The 22614-nt window shown below is 37.6% G+C and overlaps 1 protein-coding gene across 1 annotated transcript in view; it reads right to left on the bottom strand.

Annotated features, from left to right (window-relative positions):
* PSMA8 (proteasome 20S subunit alpha 8) overlaps positions 1 to 22614 on the bottom strand; it is a 49032-nt gene that overhangs the window by 5392 nt on the left and 21026 nt on the right. Inside the window, exons 3-4 of the mRNA XM_015076158.3 lie at positions 10079 to 10203; positions 7349 to 7471 (exon numbers count right to left, since the gene is read on the bottom strand). Of these exons, the coding sequence (XP_014931644.3) occupies positions 7349 to 7471; positions 10079 to 10203 (248 nt within the window). The remainder of the gene's footprint in view (positions 1 to 7348; positions 7472 to 10078; positions 10204 to 22614) is intronic.

Genomic DNA, 22614 nt, shown 5'->3' with positions numbered 1-22614 from the left:
GCCCTGTGCATTGTAGGATGTGTAGCAGCCTCTACCCACTAGGTGCCAGTAACATCCCCCACCCCAGTTGTGACAACCAAACAGGTCTCTAGATATTGCCAAATGTCTCTCAGTGGGTACAAAATCACCCCAATTTGTGAACCAGTGCCTTAAGTAATTTTACCCAAGATCTTGGAAGACCGGGTAAGTAGAAGAGCTGAGCTTTGAAACCAAGTAGTTTGAAGTGACAGTCCAAGCTCTGAACTTTATACACTGTGCTGCCACCTGACCCTTCGCTTTGATGATTTTAGAGAGTGAGAGGAACCAGCAGAAAAGTCCACCCTTTCAATGAAGGATACTGGCAGTGAATGAGGGAAGTCTTAGTTCTAAGTGGTTATGGTTAGTTTTGATTATAAGAAAGAGATCTCAAAAGAGATTTTAGGAAGTGAGCATGAAAGCCTACCTTTTGTACTGCCTGACAGTGTATTGTTCCTGTTAGCAGAAGATTATTTTTATTTCACAGAACTTTTTCTATGCCTTTATATTTCAGAGGACTAAAATAAATAGTTGTGAAATTTTAAATTGAATCTTGTGGCTTTGAAATTTCACTAAGATCAAAGGTAAAGACTGGTATGACTTTGGAGTATTATTAGCTACTAGTTTTGGGGGGGGGTAACTAGGTGTTGCTATGAGAGGAAGAACATAAGGTAGTGGTTTATCCAAAAAACCTCACTGAGCCCTTAAAGGTCACCTTATAAATTCCTGGTGACTTTCCTGTCCAATTCTCCTAATTGCTAACATAAAAATTCTTTAATTCTTTATTTTATTTTTTTATTTTATTTATTTTTAATTTTTTTTTTTTTTACTGTTTATTTATTTTTGAGACAGAGAGAGACAGAGCATGAATAGGGGAGGGGCAGAGAGAGAGGGAGACACAGAATCTGAAACAGGCTCCAGGCTCTGAGCTGTCAGCCCAGAGCCCGACGCGGGGCTCGAACTCACGGACTGTGAGATCATGACCTGAGCCGAAGTCGGACACTTAACCGACTGAGCCACCCAGGCGCCCCCAAAATTCTTTAATTCTTATCTACTTGACTGGTTTCTTAAGATCTTCTTGCCATGCTCAAGTCCCCACCCTTTCTCCCAACCCATCACCCACCCCTCCCCTAGCCCACTTCAGAAGACTCTGATAGTCTTGCAGTATTTTTTCCTGCCTATAATGATTAATGATGATTTCTATATATAGCAAAGATCATTAGCAGCCAATGCCAATATCCATTCTTCCTTTGTGACAGAACTCTAGGCAATGTGCCTGCTGAAAAGTAGGATTTCCTAGCCCCAGCCACCAGTAGGAATAGATAAGTGGAAATAAATGGGTGGAATTTCTAGAAACCTTTGGTACCTGGAATGCAGACAGGTTGGCTGGAGATCTAGCAGCCACTTTGAGAGCATGGGCAAAGACTATGATAATAAAAGAGACAAATACCAGTGACCATCTATCCTCAAACTTCTAAGTATATGAGAAAAATAAACCCTTATGTGTTAAGAATCATCACATCCCTGTTGTTAAGAGCCAAAACAATACCTTGCAGATGTATCTTGGTATATCTTAAAGATATACAGAATAAAGATTGATAAACAAGGTCATTTTGGCAGCAATACTTTATTTACTATTAGAATTTCTTAGCTGATGAGTAACAGAACAATGTTATCCTTTGTGTGGTCTCATACGGAATGTATGAAAGCTTGATGACTCTTGGAACTTTCTCCCTTTCTTTTAAGTCCACTCTCATCAGTCTCTCGTCACTATGAGAAGTTCCTGTCAAGGTCACCAATGACCTGCCCGTTGCCAAATCCAGTCATTTCACTTTTCATCTGACTCAGTGGCACTGACTCAGCTGATCAACTCTTCTTGGAATGGTGTTTTCACTTGTGATCCAGGATGCCACTCTCTGGGTACTCTTCCTTTACAGACTATGCTGGCTCCTTCCCCATCTTCCACTGGTCCAATGCCCCTAACCTAGATTATTATTGGACATAGCCTTCTAACTTGTTTGCCTGCTTCGACCTTACTATACAGTCTATTTCAATACAGCAGCCACACAGATACTTTAAAAATATAAAAGTCAGATCATGTTATTCTATTATGCAAAAAAATCAAATGGCTCTCTACATCACCCTATTTACTTACTTATTTATTTATTTATTTATTTATTTATTTATTTATTTTTAAAGATTTTTAACGTTTATTTATTTTTGAGACAGAGAGAGACAGAGCATGAACAGGGGAGGGGCAGAGAGAGAGGGAGACACAGAATCTGAAGCAGGCTCCAGGCTCTGAGCTATCAGCACAGAGCCCGACGCGGGGCTCGAACTCACGGACCATGAGATCATGACCTGAGCCGAAGTCGGACGCCCAACCGACCAAGCCACCCAGGCGCCCCATACATCACCCTATTTAATATGCAAGTCCTACAATGGCCTTTTTGACCCTGTAAGATCAGTCCCCTCCTGCTTCTTACTTCATCCTTCATCACTATCTTTCTGTAGTCACCACAGCACAGTCATATGCTCTGCATACAGCTTGATGTCTCACAGATATGGAACATACTGCTGCCTTATTGGTTCCTGTTTGGAATACCACAGAAATAACTACCTGGCTCGCTCCTTTACTTTCTTCAGGCCTCTGTTCACATATCACTTTTTCAAAGGTACTTTCCCTGACTACCTTACCTACCAATCACATTCTCTCCTCCCAACCTGTTCTTTTTCCCCAAAGGATTTATGTTACATGTATACCATCAGTACATATTTTTGTTATCTCTGTATCCCCAGAACCTAGAACAATATTTGATATGCAATTCAAATATTTATAGATGGAATATTTTTTAAGTTTTTTTTTTTTTGAGAGAGTGTGAGCATGCATGTGAGTGATGGAGGGGCAGAGAGAGAGGGAGAGAGACAATCCTAAGCAGGTTCTGCACTGTTAATGTAGAGCCCAATGTGGGGCTTGATCTCATGAACTGTGAGATCACAATATGAGCCCAAATCAACAGTCAGACACTTAACCGATTGAGCTCCCCAGGCACCCCTAGAGGGAATATTTGTTAAATGATGGACTCTTTACATATTTTACTTTGTAACTTTTGATAGTGAATTATCTTTGGGAATCCTACACTACAATAGCCCTAGCACAGAGGTATCTTCAACTCACAGGATTATTGCTCTGGTACTCAATTTCTTCTTTATTTCTGGCCCCTTAGGATTTTGTCCTCTTTGTAAGTTCAGCTATGCATTAAAAACATGTTAATGACCATTCTAGTATTCTATGTGGTTGCAGGAGGATTTCTGATTAATATAATTTAATGTAATGTGCCAAACCCCAGAACCCCATTACTCCAAGTAAAAATAATATTTTCTGCAATATGAAAACATAAAGAAGAAGAAAAATATTTCAAAAAGGGTGTTTCCACTGATCTGGATACTGCCAGAACTACACAGCTAACTGATTTCTTAAGACTCTTCTGTCATGGAAGGGGCAGCTATATGTCTTTATTGGAAGAGAAACTTACTCCGGATAGGAGTTTTATTTCCCTGTAACAAATGCCTCACTTTCTGTGAACTTCCTGAATGTTTTCTTCACCATGATGGTATCCTACAAAACACTGCTGGTGACCAAGGAGGAACTGAGAGAATATACTTGTGCCCATAGGATTCACTGGTCTTATGTTCTGTAATCCTAAAGAAGCCAGCCTAGTAAAAATAGGGAATAGCCAACTGAAGACTCAGTTGTAGCTCAGTTATAGCACCAGGGGTGTGTGTGTGTGTGGGGTGGGGGGGGACAGCATCTTCTGAAGCCAGGTTTATGTTCGACAAGATCCTCTTGTGTGCCTGGAAACAGGATCATAGCCACAAATCTAGGAGTCAAGGGATAGATGTCTCATTAAACCCCTGATAGCCCACTAATAAAATTTTTGCTTCTAAGGTTGTTTCAGTTTATTTAAAAAAAAATTTTTTTTAATGTTTATTTATTTTTGAGACAGAGACAGACAGAGCATGAACAGGGGAGGGTCAGAGAGAGAAGGAGGCACAGAATCTGAAACAGGCTCCAGGCTCTGAGCTGTCAGCACACAGCCCGACACGGGATTCGAACTCACGGACTGTGAGATCATGACCTGAGCCAAAGTCAGCCACTTAACCGACTGAGCCACCCAGGTGCCCCAGGTTGTTTCAGTTTAAAGGTCCTAGTTCCCAAGTTGGCAGTGTGGTAGGGGAGGGAGAAGAGGCAATGTTCTACTAGGGGATATAACAATAATTTCACTGAACTAGAAGCTGAGACTTCCACTTGGCAATTTTGGACTCCTCATGCCGTTGAACCAGTAGGCAAATAATGGGTTACTGTGAGGATGGTATGATTTATTCTGATTATCAAGGGAAATAAAGTTACTATTAGACAATGGGACCAGGGGGATGTCTTGTACTCAAGGGATTTTCTGGAGATCTCTCTTATTATTCCCATATAAAGCGAAAAAAGTTAACTCAAGGCTCTATAATCCATTAACGCAGGATCACTAATGGACCATAATCTTAAAAAAACAAAAGTCTGTGTTAACATGCCAGATAAAGAACCTCAACAAACTGACCAAAGTGCTGGTAACAGTTATTTCTGTTCTCATTTCTGCAACAGGTCAGGTGGCCAGAGTTTATATTTTTAACTTCCCATTTCCATAATTCATTTCATGCGTCCTCTCTCTGCGCCTTGTAAAAAACTACATCCTAGCACTGTGAAAGTGTTGGCTCCACATGGTACCACAGCCATGTCCTCAACAGCCCATTGTATCACTTTATCAGGCTACTTGGTAAAAAACAAACCATAGAAATGAAAAAAACAAAAAAAACCCACCTGATCTCATGGCTAAATTGCTATATATAGTTTCCCCAAAACAGAAATAAAGCCAGAAGATTTTATTCTACCTTTCAAGACTGGATATCAGAATTTATATAACACACATAAAGAATCATTTGGCCTAAGCATGATGTAGTGGAAGGAACACTGTACTAATAAGGCAGAAGACCCTAAGTTCTAATGACAGTTTTGTCATTAACTAGTGGTGTGGCTTTTTAAAAAAATCACTTGACTCCTGAGTCTCACTGACCAAATACGTAAAATGAAAAAGTTTCCAAATGTTTTTTTGTTATCATTTTTTTAAGTTGCATTTGATTTCAACCAAAATCCTACAAGAAAGTACAATGTGTGAAATCAGTAAAATGGTTATGGGGTATACATGTGTGCAGGTGTATGCACACACCTGTTCACACCCTCCACCTCTACTACATGTTCTTCACACACCACAGCAAAGCATAGTTTCAGACCTAATGATAAATGAAATCCCCCAAATTAAAAAAAATTCCATAATTTTCCTAACTAGTTGACTTTGCAATAAAAGTGTTTCTCTGTATGACCCTAGGGAGCAAACAGATTAAAATGAAAAATTATGTAAACTTGGAAATTATTATGTTATGATATTGAAATGAAATGTAATGATGTAATAATTAATACAAACAGAAGATGGCAGACTTCAAAATATTTTGAGAAAGGCTGTAATAACTTGTTGAAAGTATAGATTTGGGAAACATAAGAAATCTAGTACATGTAAAAGATTTCTTAAATTGGCAGAAAAAAGTCTGGTATTTGCAGCAAGTAAATTCACAGTTTCTGATTACCAATTAGTTTGTCCAGGTAACTTAAAAGAAGGTGTGTAGCTTACACAAATATTCAGATCTTTGTGGCAAGAATATAATCCACTGTTTTACTGGCCTGGTTAATTGGTTTATAAAACAGAATGAGTGTGATTAGCCCAAAAAACTCCTTTAGTTCATACAAACATAAAGACCAAGGTAATATTTCCCCATTAATTTATTTGGCTTTTATTTTTATATTTAATTTTAATTTAATTATTTTTTTTTTTTTAGAGAGAGAGTGTGTGCACAAGTGAGCAAAGGGCAGAGAAACAGAGAGAGAGAATCCCAGGAGGGGCAGAGAGAGAGGGAGGGGATGGGAGAGAGAGAGAGAGAGAGAGAGAGAGAGAGAGAGAGAGAGAGAAGCGAGGCTCACCTGAAATGGGGCTCGTGTTTACCCGAAGCAGGGCTTGAGCTCACCTGATATGGGACTTGAACTCATGAACTGTGAGATCATGACCTGAGCCGAAGTCAGATACTTAATGACTAAGCCACCCAGATGCCCTATTTGACTTTTAATAACAGTAAGATAAACTCTTCATGAAAATTTTTTTAAGCTTATTTGAGAGAGAGAGAGCGAGCGTGCAAGTGTGTGTGAGTAGGGGAGGGGCAGAGAGGGAGAAAAAGAATCCCAAGCAGGCTCCCTGATGTCAGTGCAGAGCCCAATGTGGGAATCTATCTCATGAACCATGAGATCATGACCTGAGCCAAAATCAAGAATCAGATGCTTAACTGACTGAGCCACCCAGGCGCCCTCACGAAATTATTTAAAGCTTGGGTGTTTAAACTTTAATAATATAAAAAATTATTTAGATTTTATGGGGTACTTCTATATTTATATATGAGAATATACAAAAACTTATTTCTGGAAACTGTCACTAGTTTCCCTAGGCCCTGGACTTTTGTATTAGATTTGAATGTACCATTAAGCAAAGTTAGTATTTAGGTACTGAAACAGGAATGACAACTTATCCAGAAAACAAACTATATTCCAAGATTTATGTGGAGAAAATTGTAATGTACTGCCATATAAATTGTACCCCAAACCGATTCATAGTTTGGGGTACTCTAAGTCTCGAATAAAGGATGCGTTAAATACTTCACTATGGGGCTTAAATGCTCATTCAATTGTGTGTTAACAGCAACTGGATATATCTTTTATTTGGCCATTTATATATACTTAGGTTTGTCACATCTTTTCAAAAGGAAAAGACCTTATGATTAATAAAACAAAGTGTTTCTCTATCCATCAAAAACCATCGTAGTTGCTGACTAGCTAAATGGTTACATAAAGTTTGTACCACCATCAGTATTTTAATGCAACAAGGGGCGCCTGGTTAAGCGTCCGACTTCGGTTCAGGTCATGATCTTGCGGTCCATGAGTTCAGGCCCAGAGTCAGGCTCTGTGCGGACAGCTCAGAGCCTGGAGCCTGTTTCAGATTCTGTGTCTCCCTCTCTCTCTGCCCCTCCCCCACTCATGCTCTCTCTCTGAGAAATGAATAAACCTTAAAAAAATTAAGAAAAATATTTTAATGCAACATAATTTTTGTCATGTCCCTGAAAACGATAAAACTTTACTGTGAATACATTTACTCAACTTCTAAACTATATTAACAAATTCATGACTTACCTTCCAAGCATGGTAAGTACCAGAGGGATCAGTCTGATATAATCTTGGGATACCATCATCATCAAAACCTACAATTAAGGCAGAAATGCCAAAAGGTCTTCGCCCATTGCTTTGTGTATATTTCTGAAAAATAAAGTGTTTTTCAACTACTTTTTCTATGAGGCCATACAAAGAACAGCACTATTACTTACCAACTAAGAAATTCTAATAGTATTCTGTATTTCTTTAAGATCCTCTTTCTGACTTCTTCTGGAGTAACTTCAATCCATGATGAAATTTTAATGAAATTAATGCATACAGTATGTAAAATTAAATAAGAGTGCTTATATATGGTCTTAAAACTATTTTCTCATTGCTTTATATGCTTTTTGGTAACATAACTAGACTATAATCTTGTTAATATAGCAGAGAACCGTATATGTCACACCATTTTGGTTCCCACCTAGTAAAGCTGATTTTAGTGAGCTGTGCTTTAGAAGGAAGTCCTTGGGGTTTACTCTGAGAGATATTACAGTTGTCACTACTATAATCAGTACTTTTACTTGATACTATTATCAAGGATATTCTGTTCACTCTATACTAAGTTATCTCTACAGAAAACCCAACTAAGAGATTTCTTTCAGTTCCCAAACAAGGAAACCTTTATCTCTCTGGAAGAAAAAGCATTTTTTTTCCCTCCCAGACAACAGGGCACTGGAAACCAATTGTATTTCTTTTTACTTTAGTGCCAGGAACTTCCTGAGAGTGGAATTCCCACTAATTCTGAGACTGGTGCCCCTAGAAGTCGTGCACAGGGCAGCCCTGACAGAAAGCTCAAGTCCACACCTTTTTTTCATTTTATTATTATATATTTTTATTAGCCACTTCAAATTTTGAATGCAAATAGTTGTGCTACAAATATAAATAAACTCTTAATGAGCAGGGTTTGTGTCTTTATTCTCCTGTATTTCTTAATATTCCTAGTTCACACAGAGGTATAAAGTAAATGTTTTGTAAATATACCTCAGAGGAGAGACCCTCTTATTTGCTTAAACAACCATGTTTTTTTTTTTTAATGAAAAAGTAGTACTTGCACAGGTTTAAAATAATTTAAAAGTACAAAAGGAGTACATAAAAGATCTCTTTTGTCTCACAGCCCCAGGCCCCTTCCCAGTAGCAACCCCACTATTACAGGTTTACAATGTATATTAAATGTTCTGTGTATAGCCTTTATATATCTAGAAGAAAAACTAAAGCCACAATTGGGAACCTTGTATATACAATGCTCTACATCTTGTTTTTTAGTGGGTACCTTTTTAACGACTGAGAAAATCAAGCCAAAATAAAGTAGAAAAATATAAAAATGTTGGACTTCCTTGAGACATGAATTAAAAAAAAAACAAAATAGGGTAATTTTTTATAAGTATATAGTCTAAAAGTTTAGTATCTAGAATATATAGTCTATAAAGAAATCTCTACATGGACAATGACAAAATCCATGCCAGAAAATATTCTAAATGCTTTAGATGTATTAATCATTTAATTCACAATGCAGCTCAACGAACTAGGTATTATTGTAATGTTTATTCCATAAAGAAGAAAATTACAAAAAAACAGACTAAATAGTGTGCTCACGGCATTAACTAGAAAGTAGCAAAGCCAGGATTCAAACCCCCAATGTGCTCCTGGAGGCGCATTCTTAACCACCAAGAGGGCCTGTCAAAAGGAAAGATAGTTTACACTAGAAGAAATGAAAATAGCAAATGAACATGTGGGAAAAAAATCAACCTCACTACTAATTATAAAATACAAATTAAAACAACTATTACAGTACTATGTTATACTTATTTGCGAAATAAAAGAAAAATGGAAACCCAAGGCTGATGATCCTTCAGGGATACATTTATGCATTGCTGGTTGCACAATAAAAATTGGTTCAATCTTTTTACCAAGCAATTTAGCTACATATAACAAGAGTCTTAAAACCAATTACAATCTCTAATCTAGTAATCTCATACTGAAAATTAATTTAACAATATAATTCAAAAAAGAAAACTAAAAGCTATGACAATGATAGAGTAATGCTATTAAAGTACTAAATTGAGAAAGGGAATGAGAAAGGGAAAGAAACTGGAAACAATCTAAATAATTTCCAATGAGCAACTGGAAACAGTATTACACAGTTAGTAAGAATGGTAAGTATGCATAAGGACTATGCTGGCATACATAAAGGGCACATAAAATGAGAGTAAGAGAATACTTCTATACATGGTGATTATATGTAATGTCAACCTGTGTATCTATGTATGGATTCAGAAGTCAAATTCAAACATGATCAGTTTTGTTTAGGTTTGCAGGTGAAAGAATCATGGGTATTTCTTTAGTAAACTTAAAAGAAAAGAAAAAGGTTTTCGTTACTGTATCACGAGAAGTACAGAAATCCTCTTAAAATACGAGATTTATTGCTCTTTTAAATTTTAATAGAATTCCCAGAATTGATAGTGACTGAGGTTTCTAACGATCAAATCAATCCAGTCCACTGGAATAAGAGTGTGAATATGAAGTAAATGTGAGAAGGAATAAGGAGTTTAGTAGATTTAATGGATTAAATGAAGTAAATGTGAGGAGGAATAAGGAGTTTAGTAGATTTAATGGATTAAATGACTGGAGTGCTTATAGTATTCCCATGACAGGAACAATAATGATGCAAAAGAAGAAAGCCTGAAGAAATCTGTGGGAATACTGGCTTACCTGCTTCAAGGTTGCTATGAAGCGAGTTATATATTCTACAGTTACTGGATCCTCAACTGTAAGCTTATGACTCTGACACTCCACACGGGCTCTTTTTATTACCACTCTAGCATCAGCAGTCAGTCCTATAAAAGTAGGCAATGCGTTATTTAAAAAATGGCTTTTTTCTTATCAAAAGGTTTTTTTTAAAGCTACTATGAAATCTTTCTTGTAATGTCCATTTTTATCAATATATGTCCATTATAAACAATTTGTAATTCTTGTAAAATAGAGTATCACTTGTCTGACATTCAACACTTAAACTGATTCATTCTTATTTGCTTTCAAAAAAAATCTTATTTGTTTTGATTCAGCATGGGCCCGACATGGGGCTTCATCCCATGACCAAGAGATCATGACCTGAGCCAATATCAGGAATCAGATGCTTAACTGTCTTAGTTACCCAGGCACCCCTTATTTACTTTTTAAAGAAAATGGTTTATTTTTAATTTTTTAAAATTTATTTATTTATTTTGAGAGAGAATGAGAGAGTGAGCAGGGGAGGGGCAGAGAGAGAGGGAGAGAGAGAGAATCCCAAGCAGGCTCCACACCATCAGCATGGAGCCTGATGTGGGGCTTGAACTCATGAATCATGAGATCATGACCTGAGCCAAAACCAAGTGTCAAGCACTTAACTGACTAAGCCACCCAGGCACCCCAAGAAAATGGTTTTAAAGAATAGTAGTTAGACACTAGCATTAAGTAAACTATTTCTCAAAGATCAAAATGGTTTAATTCACAGTAGCTGAGCTGGTTATTAGGTTTTACTAACCATTTTCTAAAAATCTCTGTAGTTATAGTTTTTAAAAATGTTTAAGTTTATTTATTTAGAAAGAAAGAATTCAAGCAGGCTCCACGTTGTCAGTGCAGAACCGGACCTGGGGCTAGATCACATGAACCATGAGATCATGTCCTGAGCTGAAGTCAAGAGTCAGACACTTAACCAGCCAAGCCACCTAGGTGCCCCTGTGGTTGTTTTTTAAAACCTATTTTTGGAGAAGATATCAGTGGCAGACTGTTCAAAGGCTGAGGGTTTATCCTGGTTCCAAAATCAATATATTTATTACCTAAATTATGAAGTAAGCTGGATTTCTCCTTATGAAAACAATATTACTTCATTATCAAAAATCCATCCATTGCCTTCAAAATGCATTCAGTATAACTGTGACATACCACTTCTCAGCTTTTTGTCTAAAATTAAGGGTTTGAAAATCAAGAATTTTAAAACAGAAAAAGAAAACACTGTCTTCCTTTTGCCATACCAAAACATCACGTAATTGATTCTCAATACTTTATAAGGAAATAAAATGTTTCTATAAAAAACTGACCTAAAACTTAAATGCAACAGTTGCAACATTTCATTCATTCATTTGTTTATTTATTATTTTTAAAAATTTAAATCCAAATTAGTTAACATATAGTGTAATAATAATTTTAGGAGTAGAATTTAGTGATTCATCACTTACATATAACACCCAGCGCTCATCCCAACAATGTGATATCCTCCTTAATGCCCCTCACCCCTGTAGCCCTTCCCCCCCACCCAACACTGCGCTAGCAATGCTCAGTTTGTTCTCTGTATTTAAGAGTCTCTTATAGTTTATCTGTGTTTTCATAATAGTTTTGCCTTCCTTCCCTTATGTTCATCTGTTTTGTTTCTTAAATCACATGAATGAAATCATATATTTGTCTTTCTCTGACTTATTTCTCTTAGCATAATATAATCTAGTTCCATCCACATTGTCGCAAATGGCAAGATTTCATTCTTCTTGATTGTCGAGTAATATTCCATCGTGTATAAATATACACCACTTCTTCTTTATCCATTCATCAGTTGATGGACATTTTGGCTCTTTCCATACTTTGGCTATGGTTAATAGTGCTGCTACAAACACTGGGGTGCACGTGCCCCTTTGAATCAGCATTTTGTATGCTTTGGATAGACACCTAGTAGTGCAATTGCTGGGTCATAGGGTAGTTCTATTTTTAACTTTTTGAGGAACCTCCATACTATTTCCCAGAGTGGCTACATCAGTTTGCATTCCCACCAGCAGTGCAAAAGGGTGGTTCTTTCTCTGCATCCTTGCCAACATTTGTTGTTTCTGAAGTTGTTAATTTTAGCCATTCTGACAAGTGTGAGTGGTATCTCATTGTGGCTTTATTTATTTAATTTTTAAAAACGTTTGTTTATTTTTGAGAGAGAGAGAGAGAGAGCGAGCGCACATGAGCGGGGAGGGGCAGAGAGAGAGGAAGACACAGATTCCAAAGCAGGCGCCAGGCTCTGAGCTGTCAGCACAGACCCTGACACGGGGCTTGAATCCACGAACCAGGAGATCACGACCTCAGCCAAAGTCAGATGCTTAACCAACTGAGCCACCATAGCGCCCCCTCATTGTGATTTTGATTTGTATTTCCTTGATGATGAGTGATGTTGAGCATCTTTTCATGTGTCTGTTAGCAATCTGGATGTCTTCTTTGAAGTGTCTATTCATGTCTTTTGACCATTTCTTCACTGGATTAATGTTTTTTGGATGCTGAGTTTGATAAGTTTTTTGGATGTTGAGTTTGATAAGTTCTTCACAGATTTTGGATACTGATCCTTTAACTGATATGTCATTTGCAAATATCTTCTCCAATTCTGTCGGTTGCCTTTTAGTTTTGTTGATTTGTTTCCTTTGCTATGCAGGAAGTTTTTATCTTAATGAGGTCCCAATAGTTCATTTTTGCTTTTGTTTCCCTTGCTTTTGGAGACATGTCAAGTAAGAAGTTGCTGTGGCCCAAGTCAAAGTGGTTGTTGCATGTTTTCTCCTCAGGATTAAAAAAAAAATTTTTTTTTAATGTTTATTTTTGAGAGAGAGAGTGTGAGCAGGGAAGGAGAGCAGACACAGAGGGAGATATAGAATCCAAAGCAGGCTCCAGGCTCTGAGCTGTCAGCATAGAGCCCTACACAGGGCTCAAACCCACAAATGGTGAGATCATGACCTGAGCCAAAGTCAGATGATTAACTGAGCCACCCAGGTGCCCCTCTCCTCTAGGATTTTGATGGCTTCCTGTCTTATGTTCAGGTCTTTCATCCATTTTGAGTTTATTTTTGTGTTTGGTGTAAGAAAGTGGTCCAGGTTCATTCTTCTGCTTGTCGCTGCCCAGTTTTCCTAATACCATTTGCTGAAGAGACTGTCTTTTTTCCATTGGATATTCTTTCCTGCTTTGTCAAAGATTAGTTGGCTATACAGTTGTAGGTCCATTTCTGGGTTCTCTATTCTGTTCCATTGACGTATATGTCTGTTGCTGTGCCAGTACCATACTGTCTTGATGACTACAGTTTTGTTTGGTTTTCTTTTTCAGGATTGCTTTGGCTATTTGGGGTCTTTTCTGGTTCCATACAAATTTTTAGGATTGTGTGTTCTAGCTCTGTGAAGAATGATGGTGTTATTTTGATAAGGATTACATTGAATATGTAGATTGCTTTGGGTAGTGTAGACATTTTAACAATATTTGTTCTTCCAATCCAGGAGCATGGAATGTTTCTCCATTTTTTTGTGTCTTCTTCAATTTATTTCATAAGTTTTCTATAGTTTTCAGTGTATACATTTTTCACCTCTTTGGTTAGGTTTATTCCTAGATATGCCTATTCCAGACTTCTTTTGATGACCATTAGCATGATAGATGGTTTTCCACCCCCTTACTTTCAATCTGTCAGTGTCTTTGGGTCTAAAATGAGTATCTTGTAAGCAGAATATAGATGGGTCTTGTTTTCTTATCCATTCTGATACTCTATGTCTTTTGATTGGAGTGTTTAGTCCATTGACATTTACAGTGTGTACTGAAAGATATGAATTTAGTGCCATTGTGTTGCCTGTAGTGTTGGGGTTTCTGACGATGTTCTCTGGTCCTTTCTAGTCTTTGTTGCTTTTGGTCTTTTTTGTTTTTTGTCTTTTCTCCACTCAAACAGTCCCCATTAAAATTTCTTGCAAGGCTGGTTTAGCAGTCATGAACTTTAGTTTTTGTTTGTGGGAAACTCTTTATCTCTCCTATTTTTGAATGACAGCCTGGCTGGATAAAAAATTCTTGGCTGCATATTTTTCCGATTCAGCACATTGAATATATCCTGCCACTCCTTTCTGGCCTGCCAAGTTTTTGTGGATAGGTCTGCTGCAAACCTGATCTGTCTTCCCTTATAGGTTGACTTTTTCCCTTTGCTGCTTTCACAATTCTTTCCTTGTCTGTGTAGTTTGTGAATTTGACTATGAGATGCCTTAGTGATGGTCAGTTTTGGTTGAATCTAATGGGAGCTCTCTGTACTTCTTGGACTTTGAGGTCTATGTCCTTCCCAGCTTAGGAAAGTTTTCTGCTATAATTTGCTCACACATAAACCAGATTCTGCCCCTTTTTCTCTCTCTTCATCTTCTGGGACACCTATGATTCAGTGTTATTCCTTTTTAATAAGTCACTGAGTTCTCTAAGTCTTATAATCATGATCTTTTGCCTTTGTTTCCCCCTTTTTTTCTGCTTCATTATTGTCTATAAATCTGATCTTCTAAATCACTGATTCCTTGCTATGCTTCATCCATTCTTGCCATCGTTGCATCCATTTAAGATTGCATCTCGGTTACAGCATTTTTAATTTCATCCTGACTAGATTTTATTTCTTTTATTTCCACAGAAAGGGATTCTATGCTTTTTTCAACCCCAGCTAGTATTCTTATTATCGTGGTTCTAAATTCTAGTTTAGACATCTTGCTTGTATCTGTGTTACGCCCCTGGCTGTCAATTCTTCCTGTTCTTTCTTTTGGGGTGAATTCCTTCATTTTGCCATTTTAGAGGAAGAAAAAAATAAAAAAAATTAAATTAAAAACAAAAAAAAATCAAATAAAGGAAGCTAGATCATAGGTGTGCTTTTGTCTGCTTACTGAAAAAGCTTGATAGAGAAAAAAGGAAAAGAAATGAAAAAAAGAAAAAAAATAAAAATTAAAAAACTTATAATAAAATAGAATGAAATAAAGAAAATGAAGTAGAGTAAAAAATTTAAAAAGTAATGTAAAAAAAATATTTATCTTTCTGTATCCAAGAATGAGGAAAAAAGAAGAAAAAAGAAAACTAATATTTAAGCAAAAATAGAAGCAAAGAAAACGAACAAGACAATTGAACCAGCAAACAGAATGAAACCCAAATGAAGTTACATCCCGTTTCCCCTACGACTGAAACTATGAAGCCTTCTATAGTCCGTATACTAAGCAGGTGACATGACCTGTACCGATCTTCTAGGGGATGTGCTTGGAGGGTGCAGTTGGGCAGGGCTTAGTGTAAAGGCTCCTTGCTCCACTAGGTGGTGCTGCGTAGCTTACTGGGTGGATCAGTGTTGTGTGGCCATGGTGCATGCATGCCTGTGTGTGGGAGAGGCAGAGATGGCTTCACCCAACTCCCTAGTCTCTGGCACAGAAACTTCAGGCTCTCACCGACTCAGGATCAAACACCCCTCCTTTGTTTCAGGCCTCCATCCATTCCCTGCTTCTATTTTATCCATGTCCAAGTTGTCTGCCTGTCAGGTGGCACCTCCCTCCAGAGTTTTCACTCAGATGGGGTTGTGTTTCAAAACACCACAGTTCAGAGACTCCTGCAGCTTGGACCTGCACTGACTCTCTGCGGGAGGGTATCACTGAGCAGTGGCCATGTGCCAGTTTGCCCCAGAAAACTTCTGTACAATCACATGGGAGCACAGGTTCAGAGTTTATGGCAAACCACATCACGCAGCTGGTGCCAGGCTTTACCTCATCCTGGCGTCTTTGTTCCAGTGTCAGCAAAAATGGCTGCTCTCTGGGGTCTGCTGGGACCTTTGCCTGTGGGGAGGCCGTATGGCTCCTACCAAATGCACTCTGAGCAGGAGAACTGCTTCTCCTCATGTGGCACATGGACCCTTCAGGCCACACTGCCTGTTTCTGGGGATTTGCCTTGCTTCCTCACCAGAGCACTGCCAGGTACTGACCTCCAAAAGTTAAGATTCTGTGCTGCACTGTTTATAGAATTCTGGTGGTATTGAAACCCTCTCCTTTCCTCCTGTCAATGGTTTTGGGGAACAAATTTCTGGTTCAGTCCCCTGCAAGTGTTTTCACGCTCTCTCCTTCTCTCCAGCTACTTTCGGGAGAGTGCTTTTCTTGCATGATCCCAATGTGCTGTACTCTTCTCCTTTCTTTCTCTGTCTTCTCTCCGCAAAAACAGCTCCCTAGCCTCTGCAGCTTTTCTCTCCCCCAGTTCACCTCTCTGCACTGCGTAGCCACTGAGTTCTGTGGCTAAAGTTATGCAGATTGTTGTGTTAATCCTCAGAACAATCTCCTAGGTGTTCAAATTGGTTTGGTACTAATCTAGCTGTGTTTCAGAGATGAGACAAGTTCAGGGTCTTCATTCTTCTCTGCCATCTTAACCACCTTCCCTGCAAACATTTCTATTAAAGACTTTTGGCATTTGACCTTCACATGGCCGGTTTCTTTCCCACTCTCTTAATACCATACTGCCCAGAAAATGCATTCACAAAATCTCTGAAACTGTCATTTCTCACATAACCATCAGTCTTTTGCAGTCACAAACTCATGTTCCACTTCCCCGCCATTTCAAATTGTGTTTCTACAAACCTAGATGAATTATCAGTCCCTGAAGATAGATAATAGTAGTCAACAATGAAGAACCTGTCACAATGTGCCACTAAGAATCACCCTAACCCTCATGGGTAGGGTACAAATTTTAATCAGATAGTTAAGGGAAAAACCAATTTTCTTCTCTTGTAAATGTTATATGAGAGAGGTGGCTGGCTGGCTTAGTCGGTAGAGCATGTGACTCTGGATCTTGGGGTGGGTGAGATCAAGCCCCACATTGGGAATAGAGCTTATTTTTAAAAATGTTAAAAACCTATAAAGGAACTTCTCTATTGGGTTTTCACATACATGTCATAGAGTGTTCTCCATTAAAAAAAAAAAAAGATGAGGGGCATCTAGCTGGCTCAATCAGTAGAGCATGCAACTCTTGATTTTGGGGTCATGAGTTCAAGCCCCATGTTGGGGGTAGAGTTCACTTAAAAAGTTAAAACATGTTTTATAAAATTTGTTATATAAGAGAAAGAAATGAGAGGAGATTGACTTGCCTATTCTATGGATTAAAAGCTTTGTTCAATCACAAAATGTAATGAGAGAGGAGATTTCTATGTTATTTCCCCTTTACAATGTAAATATGATCCAAAACCATAGAAACATAGAAGTATATTTAGGAAGCAGTGACATAACTGACACAAGAAAAAAAAATTAGTAATAAATTTGCCAAACCATATGAGTAATACAGTTATTTAACGTAGGAAACAGAAGTTACACTAATCAATACTAAATGGCTAAGAAAAAGAGAACACATTTTACTTAAAGATACAACTGAAAATTGCAATTTCACATTCTATGGGTTACCTTTTAGTTTGCTGATTGTTTCTTTCACTGTGCAGAAGCTTTTTATTTTGATAAAGTCCCAATAGTTTATTTTTGTTTTTGTCTCCCTTGCCTCAGGCGACTTATCTAAAAAGAAGTTGCTAAGGCTGATGTCAAAGAAATTACTATGCTCTCTTCTAGAAGAGTTATGATTTCATGTCTCACAGTTAGGTCTTTAATCCCTTTTGAATTTACCTTCGTGTAGGGTATAAGAAAGTGGTCCAGTTTCAGTCTTTTGCATGTTGCTATCTAGTTTTTCCAACACCACTTGTTGAGGAGACTGTCTTTTTCATTGGATATTCCTTCCTGCTTTGTAAAAGATTGAACACATATTTGTGGGTTCATTTCTGGGTTTTCTATTCTGTTCCATTGACCTATGTGTCTATGTTTGTGCCAGTACCATACTATTTTGATCACTACAGCTTTGTAATATAACTTGAAGTCTGGAATTGTGATGCCTCTGGCTTTGCTTTTCTTTTTCAAGGCTGCTTTGGCTATTCAGGGTCTTTTGTGGTTCCATACAAATTTTAAAATTGTTTGTCCTAGATTCTGTGAAAAATGCTGTTGGTATTTTGACAGGGATAGCATTAAATGTGTAGATTGTAGAATCGACATTGTAACAATATTTGTTCTCCTTATGGAATGGGAGAAGATATGCCATATCTGATAAAGGGTTAGTATCTAAAATATGTAAAGAACTTCTAAAACAACACCCTAAAACCAAACAATTCAATTTAAAAATGGGCAGAAGACATAAACAGACATCTTTTCAAAAAAAACATACAGATAACCAACAGACACATGAAAGGATGCGCAACATCACTCATCATTAGGGAAATACTATAATGAGGTATCACCTCACACCTGTCAGAATGGCTAAAATCAACACCAGAAGAAACAACAGGTGTTGGCCAGGATGTGGAGAAAAAGGAACTCTCTTGCACTGTTAGCCGAAATGCAAACTAGTGCAGCCACTCTAGAAAACAGTACGGCAGTTCCTCAAAAAGTTAAAAATACCACCACTCTGCAATCCAGCAATCACACTACTAGGTATTTACCCAAAGAATACAAAAATACTAATTCAAAGGGATACATGCACCTCGATGTTTATAGCAGCATTATCTAGAATAGCCAAATTATGGAAACAGCCTAAGTGTCACTGATTGAAGAATGTATAAAGAAAATGTCGGGGTGGGGGGCGGTGAGTGCCTCGGTGGCTCAGTCGACTCATCCAACGTCGGCTCAGGTCATGATCTCATGGTTCATGAGTTTGAGCCCCTTGTCAGGCTCTGTGCTGATAGCTCAGAGCCTGGAACCTGCTTTGGATTCTGTGTCTCACTCTCTCTCTCCCCCTCCCCCACTCACACTTTCTATTTCTCAAAAAGAAACAGTAAAAAAAGTTTTTAAAAAGATGTGGTGTATATACATACACACACACACACACACACACACACACACCCCAGAATACAACTCAGCCATAAAAAGAACACAATCTTGCCATTTGCAACACTGTGTATAGAGCTAGAGATAGCTGCTAAGTGAAATAAGTCAGTCAGAGAAAGACAAATACCATATGATTTCACTTATATGCGGAATTTAAGAAACGAAACAAATGAGCAAAGGGAGAAAAAAAGAGGAAACCAAGGAACAGACTCTTAATTATAGGGATCAAATTGATGGTTACAATAGGAGAGGTGGAGGGGTATAAGTTAAGTAGGTGATAGGAATTAAGGAGTGCACTTGTGATGATCACTGGGTGATCAGGAAGTGTTGACTCACTGTACTGTGCACCTGAAACTAATATTACACTGTATGTTAACGGACCAGAATTTTTTATTTTTATCTTTTATTTCAGAGAGAAAGAGTATGTGAGTGGAGGAGAGGGGCAGAGGGAGAGACTCTTAAGCCGGCCCCATGCTCAGTGAGGAGCCCAATGGTGGGCTCAATCTCACGACTCTGAGATCACGGCCTGAACCGAAATCAAGAGTTGGACACTCAACCGACTGAGCTACCCAGGTGCCCCTACTAATTGGAATTTAAATAAAAACTTAAAAAAAAAAAAGAAAACTACAATTTTACTGTCTCTATAAATAAGCACTCTAGAGAAGAAATAAGTCTTCTGTCTAGTGCTTTTAAATTCACACCACAACTTTATCTTGAAGATACTATCACACTGTAAAATTTCTACTTTTAAATGAAATTCTACATGGTACATGAATTATTTTTTCAAAGTCTTTGATTTTTTTCCTAAAAGCTATTTTTTAAACATTAAAAGTACAATGTAATAACAATACTGACAAAAGAATGTGATTTTTTTTCAAGATGGAACTATTTTTTTCTGATATGTACTCAACACAACATATTCCAACAGCAGGAATAAAAGCTACCATACAAATTATACGTATTATTCAGTAACCCACTATTACTAATATATATTGTGGATACTTCTCATGTCAATATGGACAGATCCTGTGGCCTCCTTTTTTAACTGCTACTAAATAATAAGAATGATAACACGGTAGTAGTAGTAATTGTAGTGTAATAGTAATAATATATGCCAGACTTTGTTCTAAATGTTTTTTATGTATTAATTCATTTAATTCTTGTAACAAATCAGTAAGGTACACACTATCCTTAACCTCACATTAAAGAAGACTAAACTGAGGCAAGCAGCAATAGTTAAGTACCTTGCCCACAATTATAGATGTAGTGGGCAGTGGAGTTTGGCTAAGAATCCAGTTGGTATGGTTCCGGAGCCCGTACTTTTAAGCAACTCCTTGGATATGCAATGGCTAATTATACTACTTCCCAGTAACAGCCATTTAGGTGTTTTCCGACTACAAAGGTCAATTAACATGTGGGGAAGAATATTACTAAATGCTTATTTAACTCTGCTAAAAAGTCAAATTCATATTAAAATTATTTTTATATTATAGTCAGAAAATTATGCATATCAGAAGTTAAAGCATTCCATATCTTTTATACTATGATTTCTTTTTAAATTTTTTTTCTTTTATTGAAGTAAAATATATATCATAAAATTTACCATTTTAACCATTTCTAAGCTTACAGTTCAGTGGAGTTAAGAATATTTGCAGTGTTTGGGGTGCCTGGGTGGCTCAGTCAGTTAAGCATCCGACTTTGGCTCAGGTCATGATCTCACAGTTCATGAGTTCGAGCCCCGCATCGGGCTCTGTGCTGACAGCTCAGAGCCTGGAGCCTGCTTCGGATTCTGTCTCCCTCTCTCTGCTCCTCCCCCGCTCATGCTGTCTCTCTTTCTCCTAAAATAAATAAATAACATTAAAAACAATTAAAAAAAAGGGGGGGGCACCTGGGTGGCTGAGTCGGTTGAGTGTCCAACTTCAGCTCAGGTCATGATCTCATGCTCCGTGAGTTGGAGCCCCGCCTCGGGCTCTGTGCTGACAGCTCAGAGCCTGGAGCCCACTTCAGATTCTGTGTCTCCCCCTCTCTCTGCCCCTCCCCTGCTCATGCTCTGTCTCTGTCTCAAAAATAAATTAAAACATTTTTTTAAAAAAAGAATATTTTCAGTGTTTGGGAAATCATCACCACCCATCTCTGGGAATTTTTATCTTCTCAAACTGAAACTCTGAGCCCATGAAATAACCTCCCATTTCCCCTCCCCGACAGACCCTGGCAACCACCATTCTATTCTCTGTGTCTATGAATTTGACAAATAGTATTCTCATATAAATGGAACCATATAGTAATTAGCCTATTATGACTGCTTATTTCACTTACTATAAGGTCTTTAAGATTCTTCCACGTAGTAGTATGTTTCAGAATTTCTTTCTTTTTTTAGGGCTGAATTATATTCCACTGTATACATATAGCACATTATGTTTACCCATTCATCCATTGATGGACACCTGGGTTGTTTCCATCTTTTAGCTACTGTGATTAATACTGTTATGAATATGGGTATACAAATATCTCTTTGAGTCACTGCTCTCAGTTCTTTTAGATATACATCCAGAAGTGGAACGGTTGGATCACACAGTAATTCAATATTTACTTTTTTATGAATTCGCCATATTGTTTTCAATAGTGACTACACCATTTTACATTCTCACCAACAGTGCATAAGGGAATTCTCCACATTCTTGTTATTTATTTCTTTATTTATTTCTTATAATAGCCATCCTAATGGATGTGAAGTGGTGATTCATTGTGGTTTTGATTTTCATTTTCTCTAATGATTAGTTATGTTGAGCATTTTTTCATGTGTTTATTGGCCATTTGTATCTCTTCTTTGGAGACATATCTTTTAAGTCTTTGCTTATTTTTGAATTGGGGTGTCTGCTTCTTTGTTGTGTTCTAAGTATTCTTTATATATTCTGGTTATCAATCCTTTCAGACATATAATTTTGCAAATATTTTCTCCCATTTCATAGACTGCCTTTTCACTGTCGACTTTGTCCTTTGATGCATTACAAGTTTTGATTATGAGGTAGTCCAATTTACATTTTTTTAATCCAAAAAATCACTGTCAAATCCAATTTCACGAAACTTTTCTCCTATGTATTCCTCTGAGTTTTAAAGCATTAGGTTTTATGCATAGTTAATTCATTTAAAAAATTTTATTTTTAGTGTTTATTTATTTTTGAGACAGAGGGAGACACAGCATGAGTGGGGAAGGGGCAGAGAGAGAGGGAGACACAGAATCCGATGCAGGCTCCAGGCTCTGAGATGTCAGTACAGAGCCAGACATGGGGCGCGAACTCATGGACCACGAGATCATGACCTGAGCCAAGTTGGATGCTTAACTGACTGAGCCACCCAAGTACCCCATTAGTTAATTCATTTTGAGTTAATTTTTGCATATAATGTTAGCTAAGGTTTTAGTCTTTAACATTTAGATATTCAGTTTCCCCAGAACCATTTGTTGAAAAGACTATCTTTTCCCCATTAAATACTCTTGACAATCTTGTCAAAAATCATTTGGCCATGTATATGAAGATTATTTCTGGGCTGCCCATTATATTCTATTGGTCTGTATGTCCATATGTTTTTGTTTTA

The sequence above is a fragment of the Acinonyx jubatus genome, chromosome D3, assembly GCF_027475565.1.
Source record: "Acinonyx jubatus isolate Ajub_Pintada_27869175 chromosome D3, VMU_Ajub_asm_v1.0, whole genome shotgun sequence".
NCBI lineage: Eukaryota > Metazoa > Chordata > Mammalia > Carnivora > Felidae > Acinonyx > Acinonyx jubatus.
Note: the sequence above shows the minus strand (reverse complement) of the source record. Positions and strands in the feature narration are given on the sequence as shown.